Raw genomic sequence first — 26,225 nt, 5'->3', positions numbered from 1 at the left:
GTGTTTTAATTTTTGTTTCCTGAGGACCAATAATATTAAGCAAATTTTATTTGACATTTGACATTTCTGCATTGTCTTTAGTAAAGTTTGTATTCAGATATTTAGTCATTTTAAAAAACCTGTTTTCAGTTTTTTTTCTGTTTGGATAATTATTTATATATTCTGGATATATAGCTTTTTTATTTGTTAATGTAGACTACCAGTGCTTCATTATTTAATAGAATCATTGGTGATTTCAGACCAAATCAAGTTAATTAAGTGGTCACAGATTTTTTTTTCTTTTGTTGTGAATTTGTTTCCTGAATATAATTTTTATATCAAATAATATTTAAAGAGAACAGAATTTACTCTATGTAACTAAATACAAAATTTTTAATGTACAGTAATAATGGCTTAAGGAATTTTCAGGAAGTTTGAGGACAGATTTTAGGTCAAAGTTTCTGTAATAACCTCAAAGACACTTCACAAAATTGAGTCTCCATGAAAAGTTGCTCCTCAGCAATATAGTGCTGTTACTGTAAGCTCTGAGTTCATCTTCGCCTACTGTGAAGATTCACATTTTTAATGAGTATATATGGTTGGCAGAATCAAATGCCATTTACAACTGAAAATGTAGTTCTTACAGTCTCTGCTAGAGATAAGCACATTTGAAGAATTTGGGAAGATGCCAAATAAGCAAATACATAAAATGCTTTAAAATTTTATCTCTTAGAATGTAATTTGCATGAATAAATTAAATAGAATTTATTACAATCTCTAATTTATAGATGAGAAAGCTAGGATGTTGCAATTGTGGTTAAGGAGAACCACATTAGGTAGAACCACATTAGGTACCATACAAAGACAGTTGTCCTATTAACACTAATAATCTTCATACAACTGAAATATTTTTTGAGTAAGTTGTGTGTGAATGGTTGTATGCTGTTAATTTTTAATTGGCATTGTTTAAGATAATATTAATACTTATACTTCATTAAGCAGTTAGAAAGGTAGTGGCACATTTGTAAGAACTTTTTAAGCCTCATCTTAAGAAATATTCACAGCTACCCTCTGAAAAAATTTCTGCTCCTAATTTTCATGTGGGAAAACTGATAATTGAGAGTTGAGGTCATTTGCCTAAGATCATCATGGAAACAAAGAGTATTTCCTAAGATCACACAGAGTAATCCAGGAGTGAGACAGAACTTTCCTAAGTTAATCATATTATTGAGTGTCATTATGATATATCACTATTGTCTCTAAGGAAACATTTCAAGTTAAGAAAACAACAACAAAAGTGTGATACCTAAGAGAATCTGATCATAGGAATCCAACTAGCAATACCAGATAAGAATCCAGCTGTGACAACTGTGACCCTCTGAGATGACATGGGCAGGCATTCCTGTGCCGTGATTAGCTGCTAACAATAAAACAGGCCTGCAACTTACATAGACCCTACCCACCAGAAGAAACAGAGATTCTGGTTTTGTTTCTAACTCTGGTTTGAATACTACAATAAACCCTTTGAGAGATAATAATGAAAAAATGTTTTCATTACTGGACAAATTACATGGATAATTAAGATAAATGAGATCTCAGTATTTAGTAAAAAATTATTCTCAAATTGGTAAGCCTTCTGCATCATTCTTACACACTTATGTGATCCTATAAAATAAAATCAATATATCCATCTTTATTTAGCAATATATCCAATGATATAGATGGAGTAATAAAAGAAGTGACTTGGGCTTGGGGACTGACACACAGGAGACTAACAGTAAACAATTAAATATTCTGGAGAAAATTAGAAAGAATAAAATTTTGGAGAAAATCAGCAGAAAGAGATGTCGGACATGATAAATACCTGATGGAGAGTGACTAAGTAATAGTCATGAGGGAGATAATGAATTATCAACCACATATTGTACGGCTATGGCTGAGGCTGGTGGTATGAATTCAGTGTTCAATACAAATATGACAGAGTCTTGCCCACGAGACAAAGGAAAATAGAATACACTGAAAGTGTATCACAGTTACCATGAATACATACATTATATCTGAACTTAGCAACAGAAGAGTCAGGGAATCCAGAGTTTCTTTGACTACAGTAATTTTATGTGTTGTCCAAGAGATTTAAGTTTAATTCTTAAGGAGCAATTTTCTCCAGAATATTTAATTGTCTAGGGTATGATAATTTCCATAGAAATACCCACAATTCAAGTGTGATGTTTGGATGTGCTCACTTAGCAGGATTGCCTTGTGTGCTTTCACTTCACAAGGTTTCTCCCCTCCTCCAGGAGTTGCTGGGGCAAACTCTCCAATCAAACCTTTCTTAAGATATGCATTGGCCACATGTAGTTACTTATTTCCTGTGACTGTCTACATTCTTTAAAGGGGAGACAAAAAATACTCACTTCAAGGTACTGTTATAATCTTGGAGGGATCAGTAAAATCTTAATATAGATCAAAATACCAAATTCACCTAAAAAGTATTGGTTTCATTTGTTTCTCATAATAGATTGACTCAAAAAAAAAATAGCTCTCATGCCTGTAAACCTAGTGGCTCAGGAGTCTAAGGCAGGAGGATTGCAAATTCAAAGCCAGCCCTACCTAGCAAGGCTCTAAGAGACTCTGTCTCAGAGTAAAAATTTTAAAAGGGCTGAGCATGTGGCTCAGTGGATAAGCACCTCTGGGTTCAATCTGTAGTCCACCCCACCAAAATGTAGCTCTTTCTTAGAAAGCATACGAAAGGAGTAATTACTATTTCCTGCTTTCTATTCATTTCCTCATGATTGACCACATGCTTCATCCTTCACTTTTACAACTTTGGGTTATTTATAATCATGGTTCTCTTTGCCCAGAATATCCATATTCATTACATTCGTATTTACTGATACTCCCTCCTGAATAATGCAGATGTTGTGAATAACCCCCGCCCTTTACGTTGATATAGCACTTGGTATGTTTTTATAAAAATTAATTCTATAAATGTCTAGCATTTTAAGTATAGTGGAGATGGTATTATCTTATATACTTAAATAACTGGCATGTACTTTCAATTCTGTTGTTTTAAAAATATGTTTAGAATAATGTCTGAATCATCACAATCACTTAAAAATTAGGAAGAGCAGGAATATTCTTATCTTGATTGTAGAATATGTTAATACCCGTATGTAGATGTTGAGGTAAAAAGACATAGTCTATGCATAATCGCTTATTTTATTATTTATGAGATGTTATCCCAGATTGTTTAACACATATTATTTCACAATTTTCCTGTTTTACACATGAACTTCAATAAAAAATTAAATCCCAATATTTTCTGGATGTAAAATGAGAAACACTTTAAATAGTTTGACATGGCCTAAAAATCTAGGTATAGTTGATACAACTTTTTTTTTCAAATAAATCTAGGGGAATAATATACATGGACTGGTACATTGGTCAACTGAGTGGAAGATGAGTTCATGATTTATGATATGAGTTGAAGCCAGATATAGCTATTGGGAAGAGTATTGCCACTGCTTTGAGAGCTTTGTGATCTTATTCTCATTTTACATTGAAGAAACACTGGGGTTTGTTATTTGATTTAAGTCCATGCAAAAAGCAAACAAGAAAGCTGTGCGATTAATACATGTTAAATAATCTAAGTTATTATCTTTTAAATCTTTTTAATCAAGAAATAATGTGATTCTTTTTAACACAACATATATGATAAGAATGAAAACTAAAGTAACAACAAAAGAAGACAAGATTTATCACAGGCTTAGGACAAAAATGAGCTCACATTTACCAATTATTGTGGAATTGATCATAATTCTGATAGGGTAAAAAGCACAAAATCCAACCTTCTATCATCATCAATGATAACATTGCCTGGACTATTTTTCTGCATGTGAATTTTAGAATGTTTAGAGAAGAATCACTCTTTTTTTTAACAATAGCCCCCAAACCTGTCATAACATAATTAAGCATAATCTGAATAATTATAATAGAAATAATAGAAAGTTCTTTAAAAACTGTGTTTCTTATCAGAAACATCTAATACATTATTTCAAATGAAAATCACTATATTATAAATATATAATCTAACTCGTGATATGAGAGAAGTAGACTTGTACCATAATTGCCAACTATAATATCTGAAATATTGAATTATCAATGTCTTTTTCACTTTGTTTATTCATGATAAATTACAAATAACACTACTTATTTCCTAAGGGAATTTATTTTTTATTTCATTTTTGTAGTTGTAAATGGACAGCATGTCTTTATTTTATTTGCTTATTTTTTATGTGGTGCTGAGGATCAAACCCAGTGCCTCAAACATGCAAGGCAAGTGCTCTGCCACTGAGCTACAGCCCCAGCGCCTCAAAAGGAATTTATAAAATAAATATTGCATATGCTTTGCTTAATACAAAATAGACAATGTGGAATAATATCACAAATGTTATATCTTGTCCCTACTGTTAAAAACTATAAACTCATTTCTAGACTCTCACTTTCAGTTCTCCATAAACTCTTGCCAATTTATCATTCATTTTTATTAGTCATTTTTTCATGTGTAAGTTTTTATTGGTGCATATTAATTACACAGAATAATTGGTTTCATTGTGTTATTTTGTACATGCGCATAACATGAGTTAATCAAATTAATTTCATTTTTCTTGATAGGTTTTACATTTTCTGTCCTCTTTCTCACATATGTATAGAATTTTTGGAGTTACTTAATATACCTAAAGAAAAATACCTCTGACTAATGGAGACTATTAATTGTACATTCCTAATAAAATTGTTGAAAGAATTAAATGTGCCCCCTAGGTTTAATTGAAAAAAAAAAGTCATATCAATAACTACACCCTATCTATTCTAGGTGATGTCAAAATGTTTCAAGAATTATTCTACCTGACTAGCTCTGTGGCAGGCTTGCTGAGATATGTGGCCAGGGGCAGCTAGTGCAGAGGAATGCCAGGCAGAGCAGGGCAGTGTATGGCCAGTGACAATGACCAGCAAGACTGGGCAGTGGTGCCCCATGGAAAGCAATGCTGGGGTCTTCACCAAGCTCATTGGAGCTCATTAAAGAATTTGGTTGCTAATGGGCCCAAGTAGAAGAAATATGCAGTTTAGAGCCTGAGAATTTTGAAAAAATAAAGCCAGTTCATAGTTTAACTTTCCTTTTCAAGTGCCAGCCAGAAGAACCAGCAGGCTCTGCAGTTCAGTATGCCAGACTTAACATGGTATTTTTTACAAAGCAGATAATTAATGATACATGTGTTACTCAAGGCATTGGACGTGTGTATTGAACCATACCCATCAATGTGTCTATTTAGGAGAGACATTATAGGAGTTTAAAATTTTTTCACCAAGATTTGATGCAGCTATGAAGGGTTTGGCCCTGAACAATTCTGATGTGATTCAACAGATACACCACAGTTTTGCCAGACAGCAAATGTTTGAATTTGCTGCAAAGACATCAGCCAAAGAAGATGTTTTTCATTTTGTCAGTTATGTAATTTTTAATGGAAGACTGTAAGAATTAAATGGATTAAGAGAAGGACCCATTTATTTAGGTGTGTGTAATCAATATGTCAGGATCAGCACAGTACAGCCAGTCGTAGAAAAAAAGAATATAAAAGTACAGTGAAGGTGAAATTTGCTTTAACTTAATGGCTACGTGACTGACAGAAAAATAACATATAAGCAGAAGATAGCAGAGTTACAAAGACAACTTGCAGAGGAACCTAAAGAAACAGATCAGGATAGTAATATGTTAAGTCCTATTCTATCAGAAGTTGCCCCAAATCTGATGCTTATTGCAGAAGTACAAGATTAAAAGATACAAGATTGAATCCCAGGGATGAATCCTACTTGATCATGGTGCACAATTTTTTTGATATGCTTTTGTATTCGATTCGCCAGAATTTTATTGAGAATTTTTGCATCTATGTTCATTAGAGATATTGGTCTGTAGTTTTCTTTCTTTGAAGTGTCTTTGTCTGGTTTCGGGATCAGGGTGATGTTGGCCTCATAGAATAAATTTGGAAGAGCTCCTTCTTTTTCTATTTCTTGAAATAGCTTGAAAAGTATTGGTATTAATTCTTCTTTGAAGGTTTTGTAAAACTCCGCTGTATACCCATCTGGTCCAGGGCTTCTCTTGGTTGGTAGTCTTTTGATGGCTTCTTCTATTTCTTCCTTTGTTATTGGTCTGTTTAAATTGTGTGTGTCTTCCTGACTCAATCTGGGCAGCTCATATGACTTAAGAAATTTATCGATGTCTTCACTGTCTTCTATTTTATTAGAATATAGGGTTTCAAAATACTTTCTAATTATCTTCTGTATTTCTGTAGTGTCTGTTGTGATATTGCCTTTTTCATCCCGTATGTTAGTGATTTGAGTTTTCTCTCTTCTTCTCTTCGTTAGCATGGCTAAGGGTCTGTATTAGAAGGAAGCATAATTATTAGCTAATACCTCTTGTAGAAAAGGCAAAAGAAAAACAGAATTCAAAGAAAGCTCAGGAAACCAAATGAAGAGGATGCTTTGGTACATCTACACATTTCTGCTTCTGTACTTATTTTTATGACACTGTTAAGTATAAGAAAACTTTGAGCAACATCCTAATTGACACAGTGCACATTGGGCAACAGTACCAGTATGACTTGTCTTTAATGCATGATTAATAAACTTTTTCCCTACCTGCATCATGTGCACACAGTGCATATTAAATAAAAGTGATACATTCATTTTATATCTGATCAGTTGATTTTTAACACAAGTGTCAAAGCAATCAAACAGAAAAGGAGAGTCTTCAACAAATGGAGGTAGAATAGTAGAGCTTAATATCCACGTGGAAAAAAATAAATCACGAGCCCCCTACCTCACAAAAATGAACTTAAGTTGAATCATAGATATAAATGTACTTGCTAAAAATATAATTTTTTTTCAAGAAAACATTGGTGAATATCTTTGTGACCTGGGAGTAGCCAAAGGTTTCTCAGGTCATATAAAGCATTAACCATAAAAGATCCAGAATTAGGGTTCATCAAAAATTAAAAACCTGTCATTAAAAGACACCTTAGCAAGAGTAGCTTGTATAGAATGACATCTTTAAACTAGCTTTATAAATTTAGGTTAATAAGTATACGGATTTTATTCCTTTGATTTAATTATCTTTTTTTAAAAGAGAGAGAGAGTTTTTTTAATATTTATTTTTTTAGTTTTCGGTGGACACAACATCTTTATTTTATTTTTATGTGGTGCTGAGGATCGAACCCAGCACCATCCCCTGCATGCCAGGTAAGTACGCTACCGCTTGAGCCACATCCCCAGCCCAAGATTTAATTCTTATAAAGTCCATGATAGAATTTTTTCATAATTTAACATGGTTGATCTGCTTCTTCTTTCATGATTGCAAATGTATTGTGACATCATATTTTTTTTCTGCTTGTGACTAAAAATGTATGAATTGTTTAAAAAACAAAAAATAATTTGTCTACTGTATAATAATACTGAAAAACTTTATTTTATCTCTGCTTTACTCTTCTTACTACTTCTCCTCTTTATTGTCATAATTATTTTTATTATTAACACTCACGTTTAATACCAGGTAAGAATGAAAATTTCTAAAGTCCACATCTTTCCTGATCCTCTTTCTATCAAACTGAATGCCCTTTGTCTGTTCCAAAGCAAACTACTTCTATTTAAAATCATAGTCATTAATCCAGATATTCACATTTGCCCAAATACATTTGAATAAAATATTTGAAAAATTAGAAAATTCTGAAGCAATATTTAGAATTATCAAATTTATTAAGAAGAGAAATTTTAACAAGGACATGGGAGGGGAAAAAAACAACAACCTTAAGTAAAGGAAAGTTTTGAGATGTTATGCCTAACATAAAAAAAACATTAACAAGAAATTTATTTTTCTTTCATTACTAATACTTTCATTTACCAGAGAGAAGCATCACTTTCTGGATGGTGTCCTTAAAGGCTTGCTTCACTTGCTGATTCCTCAGAGTGTATATAAATGGATTCATCATGGGAGCAACAGAGGTATTGAGAATAGCAACTCCTTTGGTCAATGATGCTCTTTCTTTTGCAGAGGGATTAGCATACATGAATATGCAACTTCCATAAGAGATGGAAATGACAATCATGTGAGAGGAGCATGTAGAAAATGCCTTTTTTCTCTGACTGGCAGAAGGGAGTTTCAGAATTGTCCTCATGATGAACATGTAGGATAGAATTATTAATGCCAAAGTGAAAAGCAGAATCACTATCGCAGAATAAAATCCAATCACTTCTAGGAGCCATGTATCTGAGCAGGATAATTGCAATAGGGGGAAATAGTCACAAGCAAAGTGATCAATGACATTGGAGCCACAGTAATCTAACTGGAGAAAAAGAATAACTGGTGGGAAGATGTTTAGGAATCCTGCCAGCCAAGCACAAAAGACAAGCAATATGCAGACTCTCTTGTTCATGATGGTAGTATAATGCAGGGGTTTGCAGATGGCTACATAGCGATCATAGGACATGGCTGTTAGAAGGTAAAATTCAGTTATACCCATGAAGATGAAGAAAAACAACTGAGCTGTGCAATTATTATATGAAATTGTTTTGTCCTTAGTAATAATTGTGCCCAGGAATCTAGGGATACATACAGTTGTAAAGGTGATTTCCAATACAGAGAAGTTCCTGAGGAAGAAATACATAGGAGTCTGTAGATGAGAGTCCACCAAGGTGAGAGTGATGATTGTCATATTTCCAGTGACACTCAATATATATGTGATAATTAAAAAGAGAAAAATCACAACCTGAAGCTCTGGGTCATCTGAGAGCCCTAGTAGAATGAATTCTGTGGGTACAGTGCGGTTTTTCATTCTCAATCCTTTTTCCACCCCTTTAGAACATAAAATGTATGTTCCCCTATAATGTAAAAATATTAGCATGAGATTGAAGATAGGACAAAACACTTTACAAAGATTCATAAAGATGAGTTTTATGTAAAATAAAATAAAACTTTGTGTTCATCAGTAACCCCCTCCCATTTCCATTGTATCTTACATCAAAATAACTTGTGTTGCCAGAAGTTAAATATTGATCTCTCTTCATTGAAAATATACTGTTACAGGACATGGGTAAAAGGTTACAATGATAATATTTAAATAGAAGCTATTTCTTCCAGTATTTCTTTGAAATTATGTTTCTATTTATTTATAAAAATATTTACTTTGTAAAACACATGAATATATTGCAATATATTAATATATTTTCCTTTCCTCAATATTACAAAACTAATCTAGAATACAGCATGATAAAATAAGAGTTTGAAAGTCTTCGAAGTTTATTTAGGCTTACCTTCAGGTGTTATATTTTGAGTAACTCAGTCCCATGTAGCTTAGGCAACTTTTACAGGTTTAACAACCAGTCACTGTAATAATCATCTCACATTAGAAAGTACATGTTTATTCATGGAAATGTGTTAGCATCCTCTCCTAACTTTCCTACTTCAAGGTTTGGCTAATGCAATTACTTTCCTTTCCTCATTTACTTTTCTAGTAAAAGGAACAAAACAAATCATTGTCTAGAATTTAATTCATAAAATGCATGATTCAATCATTTTTACAATATTGCTGTAGCAAATGAACAATTGGATAATCAAAATAACATTTACTGGGGAGAATATATTCTTTCAGATAGAGAATGTCCTGTTTAAATATTATTTCCATCACAGAATAACATGTAACCATAGGGATAAAAATTAAAAATAAAATTTAAAAAAATCCACGCGTTTCTGTGTTCTTGTCTTGGGACCCCATTGATGGTATTATCAGTAATAAATAACAAGTAATTTTGTTATTCTCTATCATAATACATATTACATTTAATTTATACATTTCAAAATACAATTATAAAATTAGAACACTTTTAATATTGAAAATTAAATAATTGAAGAATAACAAGCTTACTTTCTGGTATTTCTTGATGATCAAGTCTGAAATTCTACCACCTGAGTTTCTTAAATAGTCATATTTCACATCTGGCCAAATGATTCAGCAATATATTTGATTTCCTTTGTACTCTCAAAACAAATGTGGTGATTTAACCTTTCCATGGATCTCTGAAATTTCGTTCACTTTAATTAGAGACCAGTCATATTTGACCAACAAGAATATTAATTCTTTTTACAGTAAACTTGTTGGAACATTTTACATTACAATCAATCATACTTTTCTCTGTCTCACAAGATCCATGTGTAAACAGAGTTAAGTTTACATTAACTAAAGTACTCTTCCATTTGTTCTTTCCATACAATACAAAATACTTTTTAAAAACTTTTTTTCTGCATTTACACAAACGTTTTAAATAAATATTTTGCAAACCTATAATCCTACATGCATATAACATTTTCCTTAGTCTTCAGAGAATGTTACATTTTCCTGCAAATGCTGATTTGAACAATATAAAATAAGAACTATTTCAATCTATGTATGATATAGAAGTGGAGTTGTGTTATTTTTATCTGTCTCTTATTACCTTGGGAATTCATTAAGCAAACAAAGAATGCCAAGAAGGGTTATCATTTAAAAAAACAGATTTATCATTGACATTAGTCTTTTTATTAATATTAAAAGAAAATATAAAATGTATTAATGTTAAAAACACAAGTATATAAATAACATGTGATATTGGGTGTATAAAAGTTGGATTTAGAATTTGATTCTCCTATGGTTGTTTGAATTCATTAAAAAAAAATATTTTAGTTGTAGTTGGACACAATACCTTTACTTTATTCATTTATTTTTATGTGGTGCAGAGGATCAAACCCAGGGTCTTGCACGTGCAAGACCAGCACTCTACCACTGAGCCACAAACCCAGCCCTGAATTCATATTTTTTACTTTGAGAAATTCTGGATCTATCTTCAGGAATGTTAGCATATTTGTATCTCTTGAATTTTGGCAACTCAGTCAAATCTTCCTTACAATAACACAGGGAGGTGGTAGAAAACACTACTTGAGTTTCTAGTCTGACTTAAGAGTCTTCCGAAATGGCCAGTGTTAAGGATCTATGATGAGTTTTATCCCTCTATCATCATTTACATTTAGGGAGAGACTTCCTATGCCTATAACTAATGTCATAACAATATTTGCTAAAAGTTGCATTTACTCCCCTTCATTGTATTGTATACTTTAATTGAACTGTTGCTTATTGTTTTACATATGACATCCTCTTACTGCAAGAATAGTTATGAAGCAAGAAAATAAATATTTAGAAATCTGGTATTAAATATTTAAAATTATGTATTAAAATTGTTCTGCATTGAGGGATATAAATTTATAACTAGAAAAGTATAATACTCATACATCATACATAAGTTTATATATAACACACATTTTCTATTTAGCAATTTCCTCATTTTTTTCATATATAACAAGTGTGCAAAGCATGTGTTTATTAAATTTCAGAAGTGCAACCGCTGATGGATTGGAAAATGAGATGATCTGAAAGTGGGACAGAGGAGAGAAGAGAGGGAAAGATGAGTAAACCACTAGTTAACTCAGAAAAATACAATGGTATTGAGTTGTGTTGAATTTATGATTGATACACATTATGAAAGGCATTGAAATGACTGATTCAACATATTTATGTATAAATAGTAAAAACTATTTCCTATCTATGAAAACTGCATTCCATGGCCTCTGTTAATTGCCCTATTTTTCTCTGTAAACCCTTTAACAGTAATAAATATAGCAATCATTGTTTGAGATTTATTGATTATCAGGTATTGACCAAATATTTTGCTTATCCATTTTTTCTAAACAGAACAAAAACCATATGAGGCAAGATATATTCATATAAATGCTTGAGAAAGAAAGAAGTTAAGAAGTTAGTTAAGTATCTAATCCCCATCATTTGTATATTTGTCAGCAGTGTAACCTTATTGATATTTTTAGAGGACAAATAAGATGAATCTCTTATCAGACAAAGCATAGCATTTTATGTAAATATCCTATTATATGTGCTTCTTTAAAATCTTTTCTCAAAATCTTAAATAATGAATGGCCTGCTGTGGGGACAAGTGCATGGAGTACTGCATACATAGAAAATATTAAGGGCCCCTGAGTGGCTAACCACTCCCCTCATGCTAAGCATGTGAGCAGCAAACTGCTTACCCAGTAGGCACAGCCCTGGTTGTGAGGCCACGTGTTGCAGTCTCTGTGCTTGCTCCAAGGCCCAGTCCTCAATCGGTTGCTGCAAGGACAGTTAGCAAGAAATTATATTGGTGGCTGCCTGTAATCTGCTTAGCTACTACCTGAGTAAATATACATGGTAACTGTGCGATAAAATCAGACCTGCTTCCTGCTTAGTCTCCAGAGGTCTTGATTGGTAACTCCACAGCCACATTCTCCTCTACCCTGTTCTGTGGATCTCCTCGCTGGATGAAAGAGAGCCCACGTAGTCTGACTCTCTTTTTCCACAATCACGTGCTCCTTTTTATTTCCTATCTTTATTTCATTATTTTTAGTTTCTATTAGTACTATAGTTTTTCTCCTGACCTCCTAATATTTCATTTTTAATTTTGACTGATCTATTACACATACTTCCAAAAACAATATAGGACACTTGCTTTTTAAATAATATGCCCACTTATCCCCAAGTTGCTCTGGGAATGAATTGTCACTATGTTTTAAACCAATTAAACATAGTTCAGCTACCAGGTCCTGCACTTCTTTGAAAGGGGAGTGGAATTTTGTGACTGGCAGAGCTATATGGTGGAACAGGACTCTCTATCCACCATTGCTTTATAATTTGTACAACTATACTCACATGCAATCAGTTTCAGAACAGCAAAGGCAACCGGGTAAAACATCAACAGAAACTGGTTGTAGTATAAGAATAAAAATTGACACATCAAAGACGGTATGATGGATGGTTTTGTATAATCTTTTTCACCTCTCTCTAACCCTAGGCAGCTCAGTGTGGAGAGTGACACCATCTGAATGGGGGACGGAGAGGTAAATGAGTGTAGAAATTGGCCTTAGGCCCCAATTCCAGACCTACCACAATAAACACAGCACCAGGTAGACTATTGACTTAAGATTGTACCCATGGACTAAACTTCGAGATTCACTCTGGCACAAGAGAAAGCACAAATCCTTTGGGATTTACTCACTTTCTGGTTCTCAAAACCACCAGTCAACAGCTGTGGACTTGGGTTTTGGACAAATCTCTTGGATGAAAGACCATAGCTGTTGTAGGCTTCAGGTTGCCCCAAGCACTGCACCAGGTTCAATGGCCACACAATTACATTCCAGTGTTGAGCTACTCTTTGCAGCCCAAGATTATAAGGCCAAAAAATTATAGCCCACATTGCCAGCTGCGGCAAACCTGTGGCAATGGTTGCAGTATTTATGGGCTTAGGGATCATGCCAGATATCTACCCAGAATCTCTGAATAAGATTACCTTTAAAAGATGTTCCTTAACAAAGTGAGACTGAAAAGACTGAAAAAAATGTATACATTTTCAACAAGTAGACATCAATGCATGACCAAAGAATTAAGAACAATTGAGGAATCATGATGTCACCAAGTAAATAAAATAAGAAATCAATGACTGGTTCTAAAGACAGATATGTAGAAATTACTTAACAAAGAATTCAAAATAGCTGTTTTGAGGAAGCTCAGTGAACTTCAAAAAAATACAGAGAAACAATTCAGAAATGTATTTGATAAATTTAATACAGAGATTGAAATAACAGGAAAAATCAAATAAATATTGAAAATACAATGAAAAATGGAATTCTGAGCATTAATTACAGAACTGATCAAAAAATGAGAATCTATATTCAAATAATTACATTTAAGAGAAAAAATGTTAGGAGAAGAAACTAAAAATAATGAAAAAAGTTCATAGAATTTATGGAACAGTGACAAAAATGAAGAAATGTATAAGTCATTAGCTTTCAAGAGGGAGAGAATGATAAATTGGTAGGAAGATTATTTCAGAAAATGATAGCAGAAAACTTTACAAACATGCGAAATGATATGAATATCTGGGGATGGGGGCAAAGGTCCCCAATAAGGATCATTCAAATAAGACTACCCCAGGACATATTGTAATCAAGCCATCGAAGATGGAAAATAAATCTTGAAAGCAGCAAGACAAGAGAAACAAATAATATATAGGGGATATTGAGTGTACCTACAGAAGACCTCTCAGCTGAAATCTTAGAAGGTGGGGTGGGATTATGAATTCAAAGAACTGAAACATAGCAAAACAACAACAGCAACAAAAGCTTTGCCAAACAGTAATATTGTATCCGGCAAAGTTGTCTTTCAGAAATGAAGTCAAGATTAAGTTTTCCAGAAAACTAAAAATTTTCATGTGTTTTATTTTATTTTTAAAATTAAATAAATTTTTAAACATACATAAAATATAAACATTATACATGATAATAAAGTACCATAGAATTGTGCAATGTTTAAATTGGATTAAACAAAATTATCTTCTTTCACCAGTATCATTCTTCATAATGAAAACATTCAAAATATTCTGCTCTAATTTTCTGATATACACAGTCCATTATTATTATTCTCAGTCACCCTGCTGTGCTATAGCACATCAGAACTTTTGGCTCCTAATTAACTGTAACTTAGTACACCTTGGTCAACATTTCCCTGATATTCCTACCATCTCCATTCTTCTTTCCTCTGTTAATATCATTTAACACACCTTCTAAGAAATAAACATTATGTGTGTGTGTATTTCATATATGAGTGACATCATGAATTACTTGATTCTATGATTCTATCTTCTTTATTTGTTTTTTAATTTATTCTAATTTGTAATATATGACAGCATAATGCATTTAGATTCATAATACAAATATACAGCATAATTTTTCATATCACTGGTTGTACACTACATAGATTCATAACATTTGTGTCTTCAAACATGCACTTAGAGGGATGATCTCCATCTCATTCCACTGCCTTTCCTATCACCATGCCCCTTCCTTTTTTTCCCTCCCCAGTGCTCTATCTGGAGTTTGTCTATCCCTCCCATATTGCACCCCCACCCCCATTATGAATCAGCATCCTTATATCAGAGAAAGCATTTGGTATTTGTTTTTTTGGAATTGGCTTACTTCACTTAGTATTACATTCTCCAACTCCATCCATTTACCTGCAAATGCCATGATTTTATTCTCTTTTAGTGCTGACTAATATTCCATTGTGTATATGTACCACATTTTCTTTACCCATTAATCTACTGAAGGGCATCTAGGTTGGTTCCACAGTTTAGCTATTGTGAATTGTGTTGCTATAAACATTGATATGGATGTGTCCCTGTACTATGCTGTTTTTAAGTCCTTTGGGTATAAACCAAGGAGTGAGATAGCTGCATCAAATGGTGGTTCCATTCCAGTTTTCCAAGGAATCTCCATACTGCTTTCCATATTGGTTGCACCAATTTGCAGTCCCACCAGTAGTGTATGAGTGTGCCTTTTCCCCCACATCCTTACTGGTAATCTTAATATATGCCATTCTGACTGGAATGAGATAAACTCTTAAAGTAGTTTTGATTTGCATTTCTCTGATTGCTAGAGATGTTGAATATTTTTTCATATATTTGTTGATTGATTGTATATCTTCTTCTTAGAAGCATCTTTTCAGTTCCTGGGCCCATTTATTGATTAGGTTATTTGGGGTTTTGAGTTTCTACCTTCTTTATTTATTTTTAATTTATTCTAATTTGTTAGAATTAAAATTTGTATATCCTAGAGATTAGTGCTGTATCTGCTGTGCATATAGTAAAAATTTGTTCCCAAATTGTGGTTCTCTATTAACCACACTGATTGTTTCTATTGCTGAGAAGAATATTTTAGTTAAAATCCATCCCATTTATTGATTCTTGATTTCATTCTTGTGCTATAAGGGTCTTAATAAGGAAGTTGGGGCCTACTCTGACATGATGGAAATTAGGGTCTACTTTTTTTCCTATAAGGCGCAGTGTCTCTTGTTTAATTCCTAGGTGTTTGATCCACTTTGAGTTGAGTTTTGTGCATGGTGAGAGATAGGGGTTTAATTTCATTTGTTGCATATGGATTTCCACTTTTCCCAGAACCATTTGTTGAAGAGACTATCTTTTCTCCAATATATGCTTTTGGCACCTTGTCTAATATAAGATAACTGTAATTATGTGGGTTTGTCTCTGTATACTCTACTCTGTAGCATTGGTCTACAAGTCTATTTTGGTGCCAATACCATACTATTTTAGTTACTATTGCTCTGTAGTATAGTTTAAGTGTTAATAGGACATAGCAGTGAGAATCAGCCCCATGAAGACAAAGAAAAAGAGTTGACCTGCACAGTTGTTATAGGAAATGGTCTTATCCTGGGTGACAATAGTGCCTAGAAACTTAGGGATACGTATGTACAGTTGTAAATGGGATTTCTAAAAAAGAGAAGTTTGGGAGAAAGAAAGAAATATATAGAAGCCTATACATAGGAGTCCACCAAGGTTAGAGTGATGATAGTCAGATTCCCAGGGACACTTAATATGTACACAAGAAATAAAACCAGGAAAATCACAATCTGAAGTTCAAGATCATCAGAAAGGTCTAGTAGCACAAATTCTGTGATCACTGAGGGTTCATCTCTCTCTCTCTTTCTCTTTTTCCTTGTCGCTTGGTCTCCCCTTTTTTTCTTTTAAAGATATTGGGTGTAAAAAAGAATTAAAGAGAGAAGAAAGATATAATTTATTATGAACAACATAGTCTTTATTGATAAAATTCTAAAATATTTTCCATAATCTCTAACAATTTTATCTACATTACTCTCTGTATTATTTTTTATTACATATTTATAAGTCCTGTTAGAGTCTGTAAACAAGTCAAAATAACACCTGGCATTTTGCCAGGGGAATGTTAGAGTTCGTAAACAAGTCTGGATGGTGCCTGGCAAAATGCCAGAGGGAGTGGTTTGAGAAGTAACAAAAGCGAGCCATTACTTGTGGAGATTCCTGATTGGTTGACTGCTGTATCTAGTTTATGTTAATTAGATAAGCTGTGTGGAATGTATAAATACTGCTCCTGTCCTGCAATAAACGGCTTCCACTCCTGCTGTATCAATGTACACAAGTTATTCTTCGTCACCCCCCCCCCCCCGGTTATTTTGCTGCAGCCGGACTGCGGCAAAGTCCAGCTTCTTTTCTTCTGGTTCTTTTATTTTAAAACTAGCAGCAGTATTTAGGGAATTTTTATACAGTAAGCCACATCATTGAGAGATGACAAATAAAATCAATAATTTAAAAATTATTACTAGGGCATATTTATGCAAAATACTATCATTTTTGTTGAAATAATCACATGAATCATGCATTTTTCTTTTCCCATGGTGAATACATTAGATCATACTACAACCTAAAAACAAAAATAGATTATCTTGATTTTATCAAAAGGCAAAAGTAAAAATTTGAAGGCTAAAGTAACAACCCATCACTCCTTTTTATGATATAAGAAATCAACTAATAATTCTGTTAAAATATGAAATACATTTTAGAAACATAAATTATTTGATTTAATTATTCATTTTATTTTTAGTATTACTGTTTTGGAGTAATTATCAAGATAACATAAGAACATTCTATACATATTATGTATATATATTTACTATAAGATAAATAATGTGATTATTTTATGTAGTAACCAGGTAATATGTTTATTTATTAATTTATTTTATAATTCTATTAAAATCTTTAATGTTTGATGTCTTTGATAATCTTTTTAGAAAAAATACATAATTTTTAGATAATTTTATTTATATATATATATATATATATATATATATATATACACATATACACACACACACACACATACACATGTGTGTGGGCTCTCTCTCACCCAGCAAGGAAGGAGGTCCATAGAACAGAGTAGAAGAGGGTGTGGCTGTAGAGTCATGAATCAAGACTTCCAGAGACCAAAGTGGAAGCAGGTCTGATTTTATTGCATAGTTACCATTTATATATACTCAGGCAGTAGCTAAGCAGATTACAGACAGCCACCAATACAATGTCTTGATAACTGTCCTTGCAGCAAACATTTGAGGAGAAGGTCATGGAGCAAGAACTGGAACCACAACACATGGCCTCACACCAAGGCTATGCCTACAGGGTAAGCAGTTTGCTGCCCATGTACCTAGCACAAGGAGAGTGGCTTGCCACTTAGGGGCCCTTAACATATTCCATGTATGCAGTACTCCATGCACTTGTCTGTGTGTGTGTATATATATATATATATATATATATATATATATATATATATATACACATATATACCTACACATATGGGGCACATAGTATACAGACATTTTTCACTTATGGGCTTAAAGAAATATTATTTTTCATTTTGCTTTGAAGCATGAATTTGAAAGTAATACTTGCCTTAGATCTTAGCAGCTCTGTCGCTTGGATTATAAAATAGTATATTTTCCAATTGAACATCATCCTTCCTTATCCATTAAGTTTTATGGAAAAGTATTTTCTTCCTTTTTCATTTTGTCCCACATTAGGCACTCATTCCACAGATCCACTCATCCACAAGGATGTCTAAAAATGTACAGGAAACCTCTCCCATTCACCTTAACCCATTCAGTTAGTCCCAGCTCTTCAAACACTGCCTGGGTATGCTATTCTGTGGATTTGGTCTGCTAAGTCCTGACAACTATCTTTTCCATATTTTAGATTTTCAAATTTCTGCTATGAAGGACAGACATTAGCAAAGTTCACACTAATCAAATTTGATTTTATATTTTCTCTATTTTACAATGACAAAAGGGAAATATTTTAGGAAATAAAAATGTAATGTCAAAAACCTTCAGAAAAAAAAATATGTTCCCCTTCACTAATATGATCTAGAAGTTTAAGAAAGTAATATTTAAAGAAAGAACAGAGAAAGATATGACACCATTAGGTATTATAAGTACAGATTCTTAAATCAGAATTTTACTTCCAACTGGTTTTACTTTATATCTCAAATACTTCAAGTCTACTTCTTTTGTTTTCTGAAGAATTGATCTCCTGGGAACAAGATAAAGTCCAGGCCATATCTCTGCTATCTTATTGACCTTGAGGGATTTCTGTTAGCCATCCTTCAGTTTCTCAGTGGCCTCCTAACTCTTCTCTATTGGGGATCTCCTTTGAGAACGGTTACATTCATTTATGCATCCCATAGAGAATCTACAAAGCTCAATGCTATTCTGCAAACTATTTATTTCCATTGACTGCAATTATATAATATTTTATTATTATTTAATGTTTCATGAGCAACAAAAATAGCTATGAAACATACTTTGTTACAAAACCTGAACCCTTAATCTAAATGATATTTAATTATATTTTTAAAATATAAAAATTTTCTACATATGCCTTTTTGATTGTTCATACTTTATCTTTGTTAGATGTTGGTCACCTATAAACTAGTGGTTATTCTATTACAGTAAGTTAAAGAATAACTATTATAATGTACATATTTTTCTCATAATTTAAGAAAATATTATTGCCTACTTTAACTAAATTTCATCCTCATTCTAAAGTGCAATATTTAATTGCCATGCCAACTTTCCTCATCTTACTATTCATCTTGGCTTTACCTGTATTTATCATCACTTCAACATTTTAATAAAAAATAATCACAAAATGATAAACCTTTGTTTATATGATATTTTGTTGGTGGATTGCACCTCTTTATTCTCTTTCATGTTCTTCATGCTTCTCAAATATTTTTACAATAAAAATAAAATATCAGATGTGTTCGTCAGTTTTTCATTACTGTGACTCAAATACCTGATAAGGCCAACTTAAAGGAGGAACACTGATTTGGGGATTCAGTTTCAGAGGCTCAATTCATAGTCTGTGAACTCCATTGCTCTGTGCCCCAGTGAGGCAGAATATCATAGTCAAAGGGCCATGGTGGAGTAGAACTTCTCAACTCTTGGAAGGCCGGAAGAAGGAGGAAGCAAAGGCGGAGATGGCAAAGGGGAAGGAGAGGAACTGAAGGAACAAGATAAAATTGGTTCTCTTGTGTTTTATGTTGAATTACATGGACATATTTATAGCTTTCAAAGTTCTTCTATACCACATTAGTGTTTTCATAGATATAACAAGGAAAATTTAAATTGACAATTCTATGTCTTTGGAGTGCTTCAGTTAGGACAAAGTATTTTGGTATTATTTTTGTTTGTTTGTTTGTTTTTGTTTTTGTTTAATATTTTGAAAGCACATGTTAAATTTAGATTTCTCTCTTCTTATCTAATACTTTTTCCAGACTGTTTCAGCACTTTTCTACATTGTACCTGGAATTAATAATATCTCCAGAGTCTTCTTACTTTATTGGGAATTGTGAACTGAGATAAGAATCTAGCCCCAGTTTTATCATATACGGCCTTTAAAATGTAGAGGTAAATTTCTTCTGTCCCTAGTTGCTTCAGGATTTTTAACATGAATAGGTGTTGTATTTTGTCCAAACCTATTTCTACATCTAATGTGGGGTGTTATAACTCTTGTCCTTAATTCTATTTATGTGGCAAATCACATTTATTGATTTGTGTTGAGCCAACCAGAGAAATCAGTCAAGAGAAGGAAATTAAATAAATACATATAGGAAGAAGTCTAATCATCTCTGTTTGCTGATGATATAATCCTATATCTACAAGACTCCCTCCTCATAAAAAGAAAAAGAAAAAGAAAGAAAACTTCACCAGAAGACTTCTAGAGCTGATAAATGAATTCAGCAAAGTACCAGAATATAAGACCAAAGTTCTTAAATCAATATATTTTCTATACATGAATGGTGATGTTGCTGAGAAATAAATAAGAAAAACTCTTCCATTCATAGTAATCTCAAAAAAATCCCTTGGTATTAATATTAATCTAACCATGGAGATGAACGATCTCTATAATGAAAATTATAGTACTCTGAAATAAAATTGAAGAAGACCTTAGAAGACAGAAAGATCTCCTATGTTCCTAGATAGGCAGAATTAATATTGTCAAAGTGGGAATACTATGAGAAACAACATTCATATTTGATGTGACTTCCATCAAAATATTAATGATATTATTCACAGAACTAGAAAAAGCACTCCTGAATTTTATCTGGAAAATTAAGAGACCCAGAATAGCCAAAGCAATCCTAAGCAAAAAGAGAAAATCTGGATGCATCACAATACCTGACTCCAAATTATACTATAGAGTTATAATAACAAAACAACATGTTATTAGCATCAAAAATAGAAATATTATTGGAATAGAATAGAAAGCACAGAGACAAACTCAAAAACAGAGTAATCTGATACTTGACAAAGGTGTCAAAAATATATATTGGACTGACTCCTTAGCCCATTTATTGATTGGACTGTAGTGTTTTTGGTGTTTTTTATATATCCTAAAGAAGATATTCAATCAACAAATATATGAAAAATGTTTAACATCTCTAGTAACTAGAGAAATGCAAATCAAAACTATTCTAAGATTTCATCTCACTCCAGTCAGATGGCAGTTATCAAGAATACAAAAAACAATAGTATTGATGAGGATATGAAAGAAAAGGCACACTTATACATTGCTGATGGGACTGCAAATTGGTGCAGCCAATCTGGAAAGCAGTATGGAGATTCCTTAGAAAACTTGGAATGGGGGCTGGGGCTGTAGCTCAGTGGTAGAGTGATTGCCTCGCACATGTGAGACTCTGGGTTTGATCCCCAGCATCACATAAATATAAATAAATAAAGATGTTGTGATCATCTACAACTAAAATATATATATTAAATAAAACTTGGAATGAAACCACTATTTGACCTGGCTATCCTATTCATTGGTCTATACCCAAAGGATTTTAAAAGAGAATACTACAGTGATGCAACTATATCAATATTTATAGCAGCACAATTCACAACAGGCAAACTGTGGAGTCAACCTGGATGACCTTCAGTAGATGAATGGATAAAGAAACTGTGGCATATATATATACACAATGAAATATTACTCAGAGAATAAAATTATGGCATTTGCAGGTAAATGACTGGAGTTAGACAATATCATGCTAAGCTATGTAAACCAATCCCAAAAAAACAAAGGCTGAATGTTTTCTCTGAGAAGTGGATGCTAATCTATAATGGGGGGGATGGGTTGCATGGGATGAATGGAGGAACTTTGGATTGGCCAAAGGGGAGGGAGTTCAGGGGAGAGGGGTGGGGATAGAAAAAATGGTGGCATGAGATGAACATTATTACCTTAGGTACATATAGGATTGCACAAATGGTGTAACCCTATTTTGTGTATAATCAGAGAAGTGAAAAATTGTGCACAATGAATCAAAGAGCATTCTGCAGTTTTGTATAATTGATTAGAACAAATAAATTTAAATTTTTTTTTAAATTAAATGTATATGTGTTGGAGAAAACATAGCCTGTTTAACAAATTGTGATATATATATATATATATATATATATATATATATATATATAATTTTTTAAAAACTAGGCAGCCATACATAGAAGAATGAAACTAGATCTTGATCTCTCATCCTGCACTAAAGTTAACTCAAAGTGAATCAAAGGCCTAGAAATTAGATCCAAATTATATGGTCAACACCCCAATAGATTGGTACAGGCACCAACTTCCTTAAGAAGACCTATAAAGCTCAAGAAACAAAACCAAAAATCAATGAATGAGAAGAAATCAAATTGAAAATCTTCTGCACAACAAAGGGAAGAGTTAAGAGCATGAAGTGAAGAGCCTACGGAATGGGAGAAAAATTTTGCCAGCTACTCTTCTGACCAGAGATTAATATTCAGGACATACAAAGAACTCAAACACTTAGCACTGGCAAAACAAATAATTCAATTAATAAATGGGCCAAAGAACTAAACAGATACTTTTCAAAAGATGAAATACAAATGGGCAACAAATATAAACAAAAATAATTCAATATCCCTAAAGATCAGGGAAATGCAAATTAAACTAAATTGAAAATTCATCTCATTCCAATTAGAATGGCAATCATCAGTTAGCCAATCACGAAAAACCAAATGCTGAATGTTTTCTCTGATATAAGGAGGCTGATACATAGTGGGATAGGGAGAGGGAGCATGGGAGGAATAGACAAACTCTAGATAGGGCAGAGGGGTTGGGGAAGGGAGGGGGAATGGTGTTAGAAATATGGTGGAATGTAATGATCATTATTATCCAAAGTACATGTATGAAGACACGAATTGGTGTGAATATACTTTGTATACAACCAGAGATATGAAAAATTGTGGTCTATATGTGTAAATAAGAATTGTAATGCATTCCACTGTCATATAGAAATAAAAATAATAATAATTTTTAAAAAATAATACAAATAATAATTCATTCTGGGGAGGATTTGAAAAATGTACATTCATAGATTGTTGGTGGGACTGCAAATTCACACAACCTCTCGGTAAAACAGTATGGAGATTCTTCAAAAGATTAAGAATGGAACCACTATATGACCCAGCTATTCCACTCTTTAGAATTTATCCTAAAGAACTAAAATCAGCACACTACAGTGATATATGCATACCAATGTTAATATCAGTGAAATTCAGATTAGCCAAGTTATAGAACAAGCCTAAATGCCTGTTTACAGATGAATGGATTGAGAAAATGTGATATAGAAACACAATGGAATTGTTAGTCATCAAGAAGAATGAAATCATGGCATTTGCTGGTAAATGGATAGACTGGAGAACATCATGCTAAGTGAAATAAGCCAGATTCAGAAATGATTGCTCTCATGTAGAAGCCAAAGAAAGATAAGGGGGGAAAGGGGTGCGGTGGGGATCCCAATAAAATTGGCATGAGATTTCCCAGAGCCTTCAGACATTATTGCAAAGATGTTTGAAACTTTATTTCCTAGTGTTCATGTCTGAGTAGTGAGGTGAAGAGAAAATCAAGACTTATTGTCAACATCTCCTCAAAATATAATCACATTTTTCCAATAAATATTTTCAACTTTTGACTGACCATATGTATTTTTGTATGTTGTTGTTTTCTTTCACTTTTCATTAGTTTTATTAATCTCTTTAGTTTATCATGTCCTCCCTCATATTTAGTAAGCAAAGCTTATTTTTGTTTGTTTGATTTTGGTACAAAGAAACTTTATACCAAGCATTCTTTTACATGCTTGAGAAATAATAGTCAAGAAACGTGATAGAGACCTAGTTCACATGAACTAGATAGAGACACAGTAAATAATAAACATGATAATTTTTAAAATTATATTATTAGGTAATAAAATACTATAGAAAAATCAATGAAAGCCCACACACATAGACTAGGCTAAGGATTATGTATAGTCCTGCAGTAGAGCTAGGTTTAAGATTAAGTCAGATATTTAGGACTTGCTCATTAAAGTAGCAATGCTCAAACAAAGACATTAAGGAGATTTCAGTGACAGAAAATTTTATGACTGTGTCAGGAAAACCCAAGAACTGAGATGATCACATAGAATTTGTGATCTATGAGTATTACTGACAGAGTTTCCAGGCTTTTCATATGACTCAATATTTTATCTTATATGCCACACAGAGCCTGGTTACATATTACAGGGCCAATTATAAAATAATCTGTTTATGGCTTGTTTTGTTAATTCATCTTAAATGTTTTCAAAATGTCTCAAACTGTACCTTTTCCCACTTAATCTGGTTCTAGAAGAATTAATGATGAGCTGGTTAATTTTAGGTGTCATCCTGGCTGAACTAAGGGATACCGAGATGACTGATTAAACGTTATTTCTGGGTATGTCTGTGAGGGTGTTTGCATTTGAATTTGTACACTGACTTAAAGAGGAAGGGCCTCCCTGTTGTAGGTGGACATCGTTCTTTCTATTGATAACTCGAACAGAACAAAAAGGTAGAAGGAAGATTGAATTTTCTCTCTTTTGACCTAAGAAATCCAACTACTCTTGCCCTTGGACAGTTCTAAGGTTTAAAATTCAGACAAGGCCTTCAGCTATGTACTCCCCCACCTCAGATCTTTGGTCATGGGTTAGAGCTACACCATTGGCTTGGTGGGCATCCAGTTTGCAGATGGCAGATTATGTGATGTCTATTACTACAGCTGCATAAGTCAAATCTTTCTAATAAAATTTTTCTGGACTTATATCTCCTATTGCTTTAATTTCTTTGGAGAAATTTTACTAATACACTCTACTTAGGAACATAGAAAAAATACCTTTCAGGAATTAAGAACTGGGTATGCTACTACTTCTTCTTAAGTTTAATGTTAGAAAAATGGTGTTATAAAAATCTTAAAATGAATTCTGGACACACTGACTTAATAAGATTATGAGATCTGAGATTATGTTTGGCTTTGTTTTTTAAAATATTCTTTTTTGCTTTTTAACATTTCCACTTTTGCAGCTTTGTGCATATTATTTTGTGGCTTTTTGAAATATTTGGTTTTTGGCGAATTTCTATTTCTTGTCATTGTTGCTCTAGGAGTTAGTTCCCCTTATTTACACACTGGGCATGATTTATGACACATCTCTCTTGTAACTGGTGATTTTAAAACAGTTATTTGTTCTAAAAGATGTGTGTGTTAAACTACTCTGCAACTGCAGAAGACTACATATTGATAGAGAAAAAAGCCTGACATTCAGAGAGTTTATTTTTGTTTTATCAAGATTCATTCTATGTATGTACTAGCTCAGCAAAATTTCTTCAAAATTGAGTGTATTGATTTGTGTTCTTCATATTATATATGGTAACCATGGGTCCTGGCACATATTAACTATGCTTAGAGAACATGATCAAATCTTTATGAAAATATTAAGTAGGGCACAATTTTTCTCAAAGTTATAAAACTACTGTCATATTCCTAAAAGATATTAGTAAGAAAAAATACAATTCTCTTGTTGCAGACTCTAGTTGACAAGTGAGATAAATTTCAAGGATCACTAATCACACAAATGCAGAGTACAACCTATTTCTACATTACAGACTAACATTCCATCTATAAGGCAAACTTCTTCAACCAATGACATCTTCTCTAAACTACCGTAATAATTGGTGATAAATTTGCAACATATGTTACATTTGGGTTCTGTCTAATTTCATATCATAAACATTCTCTAGAGTATGTAAAGAAAAATTTATGTAGAGTTTTGGCCTGGAAAATGGACTGAACCTGCCTGAAAGAAATTATGCATT

At 32.8% G+C, this 26,225-nt stretch overlaps 1 protein-coding gene and 1 pseudogene across 1 annotated transcript; one reads left to right on the top strand and one right to left on the bottom strand.

The window, feature by feature from the left end:
- Window positions 1-4,981: 4,981 nt before the first annotated feature.
- LOC124108312 (ubiquitin carboxyl-terminal hydrolase isozyme L5-like) lies at window positions 4,982-6,506 on the top strand (annotated as a pseudogene).
- Window positions 6,507-7,922: 1,416 nt separating this feature from the next.
- Window positions 7,923-8,861, bottom strand: LOC124108281 (olfactory receptor 6C3-like). The gene has a single exon (XM_046466731.1). The coding sequence runs from the start codon at window positions 8,859-8,861 to the stop codon at window positions 7,923-7,925; it is 939 nt and encodes a 312-aa protein (XP_046322687.1).
- Between the last annotated feature and the right edge of the window lie 17,364 nt (window positions 8,862-26,225).

The sequence above is a fragment of the Marmota monax genome, unplaced genomic scaffold, assembly GCF_021218885.2.
Source record: "Marmota monax isolate L192 unplaced genomic scaffold, Marmota_monax_Labrador192_F-V1.1 WCK01_AAM20220418_F8-fsc00151, whole genome shotgun sequence".
NCBI lineage: Eukaryota > Metazoa > Chordata > Mammalia > Rodentia > Sciuridae > Marmota > Marmota monax.
This window is presented reverse-complemented; position numbering and strand designations above follow the sequence as displayed.

Excerpts from the sequence above, each read along its gene's own strand:
- LOC124108281 (XM_046466731.1), bottom strand. The coding sequence starts at position 8,861 with ATGAAAAACCGCACTGTACCCACAGAATTCATTCTACTAGGGCTCTCA.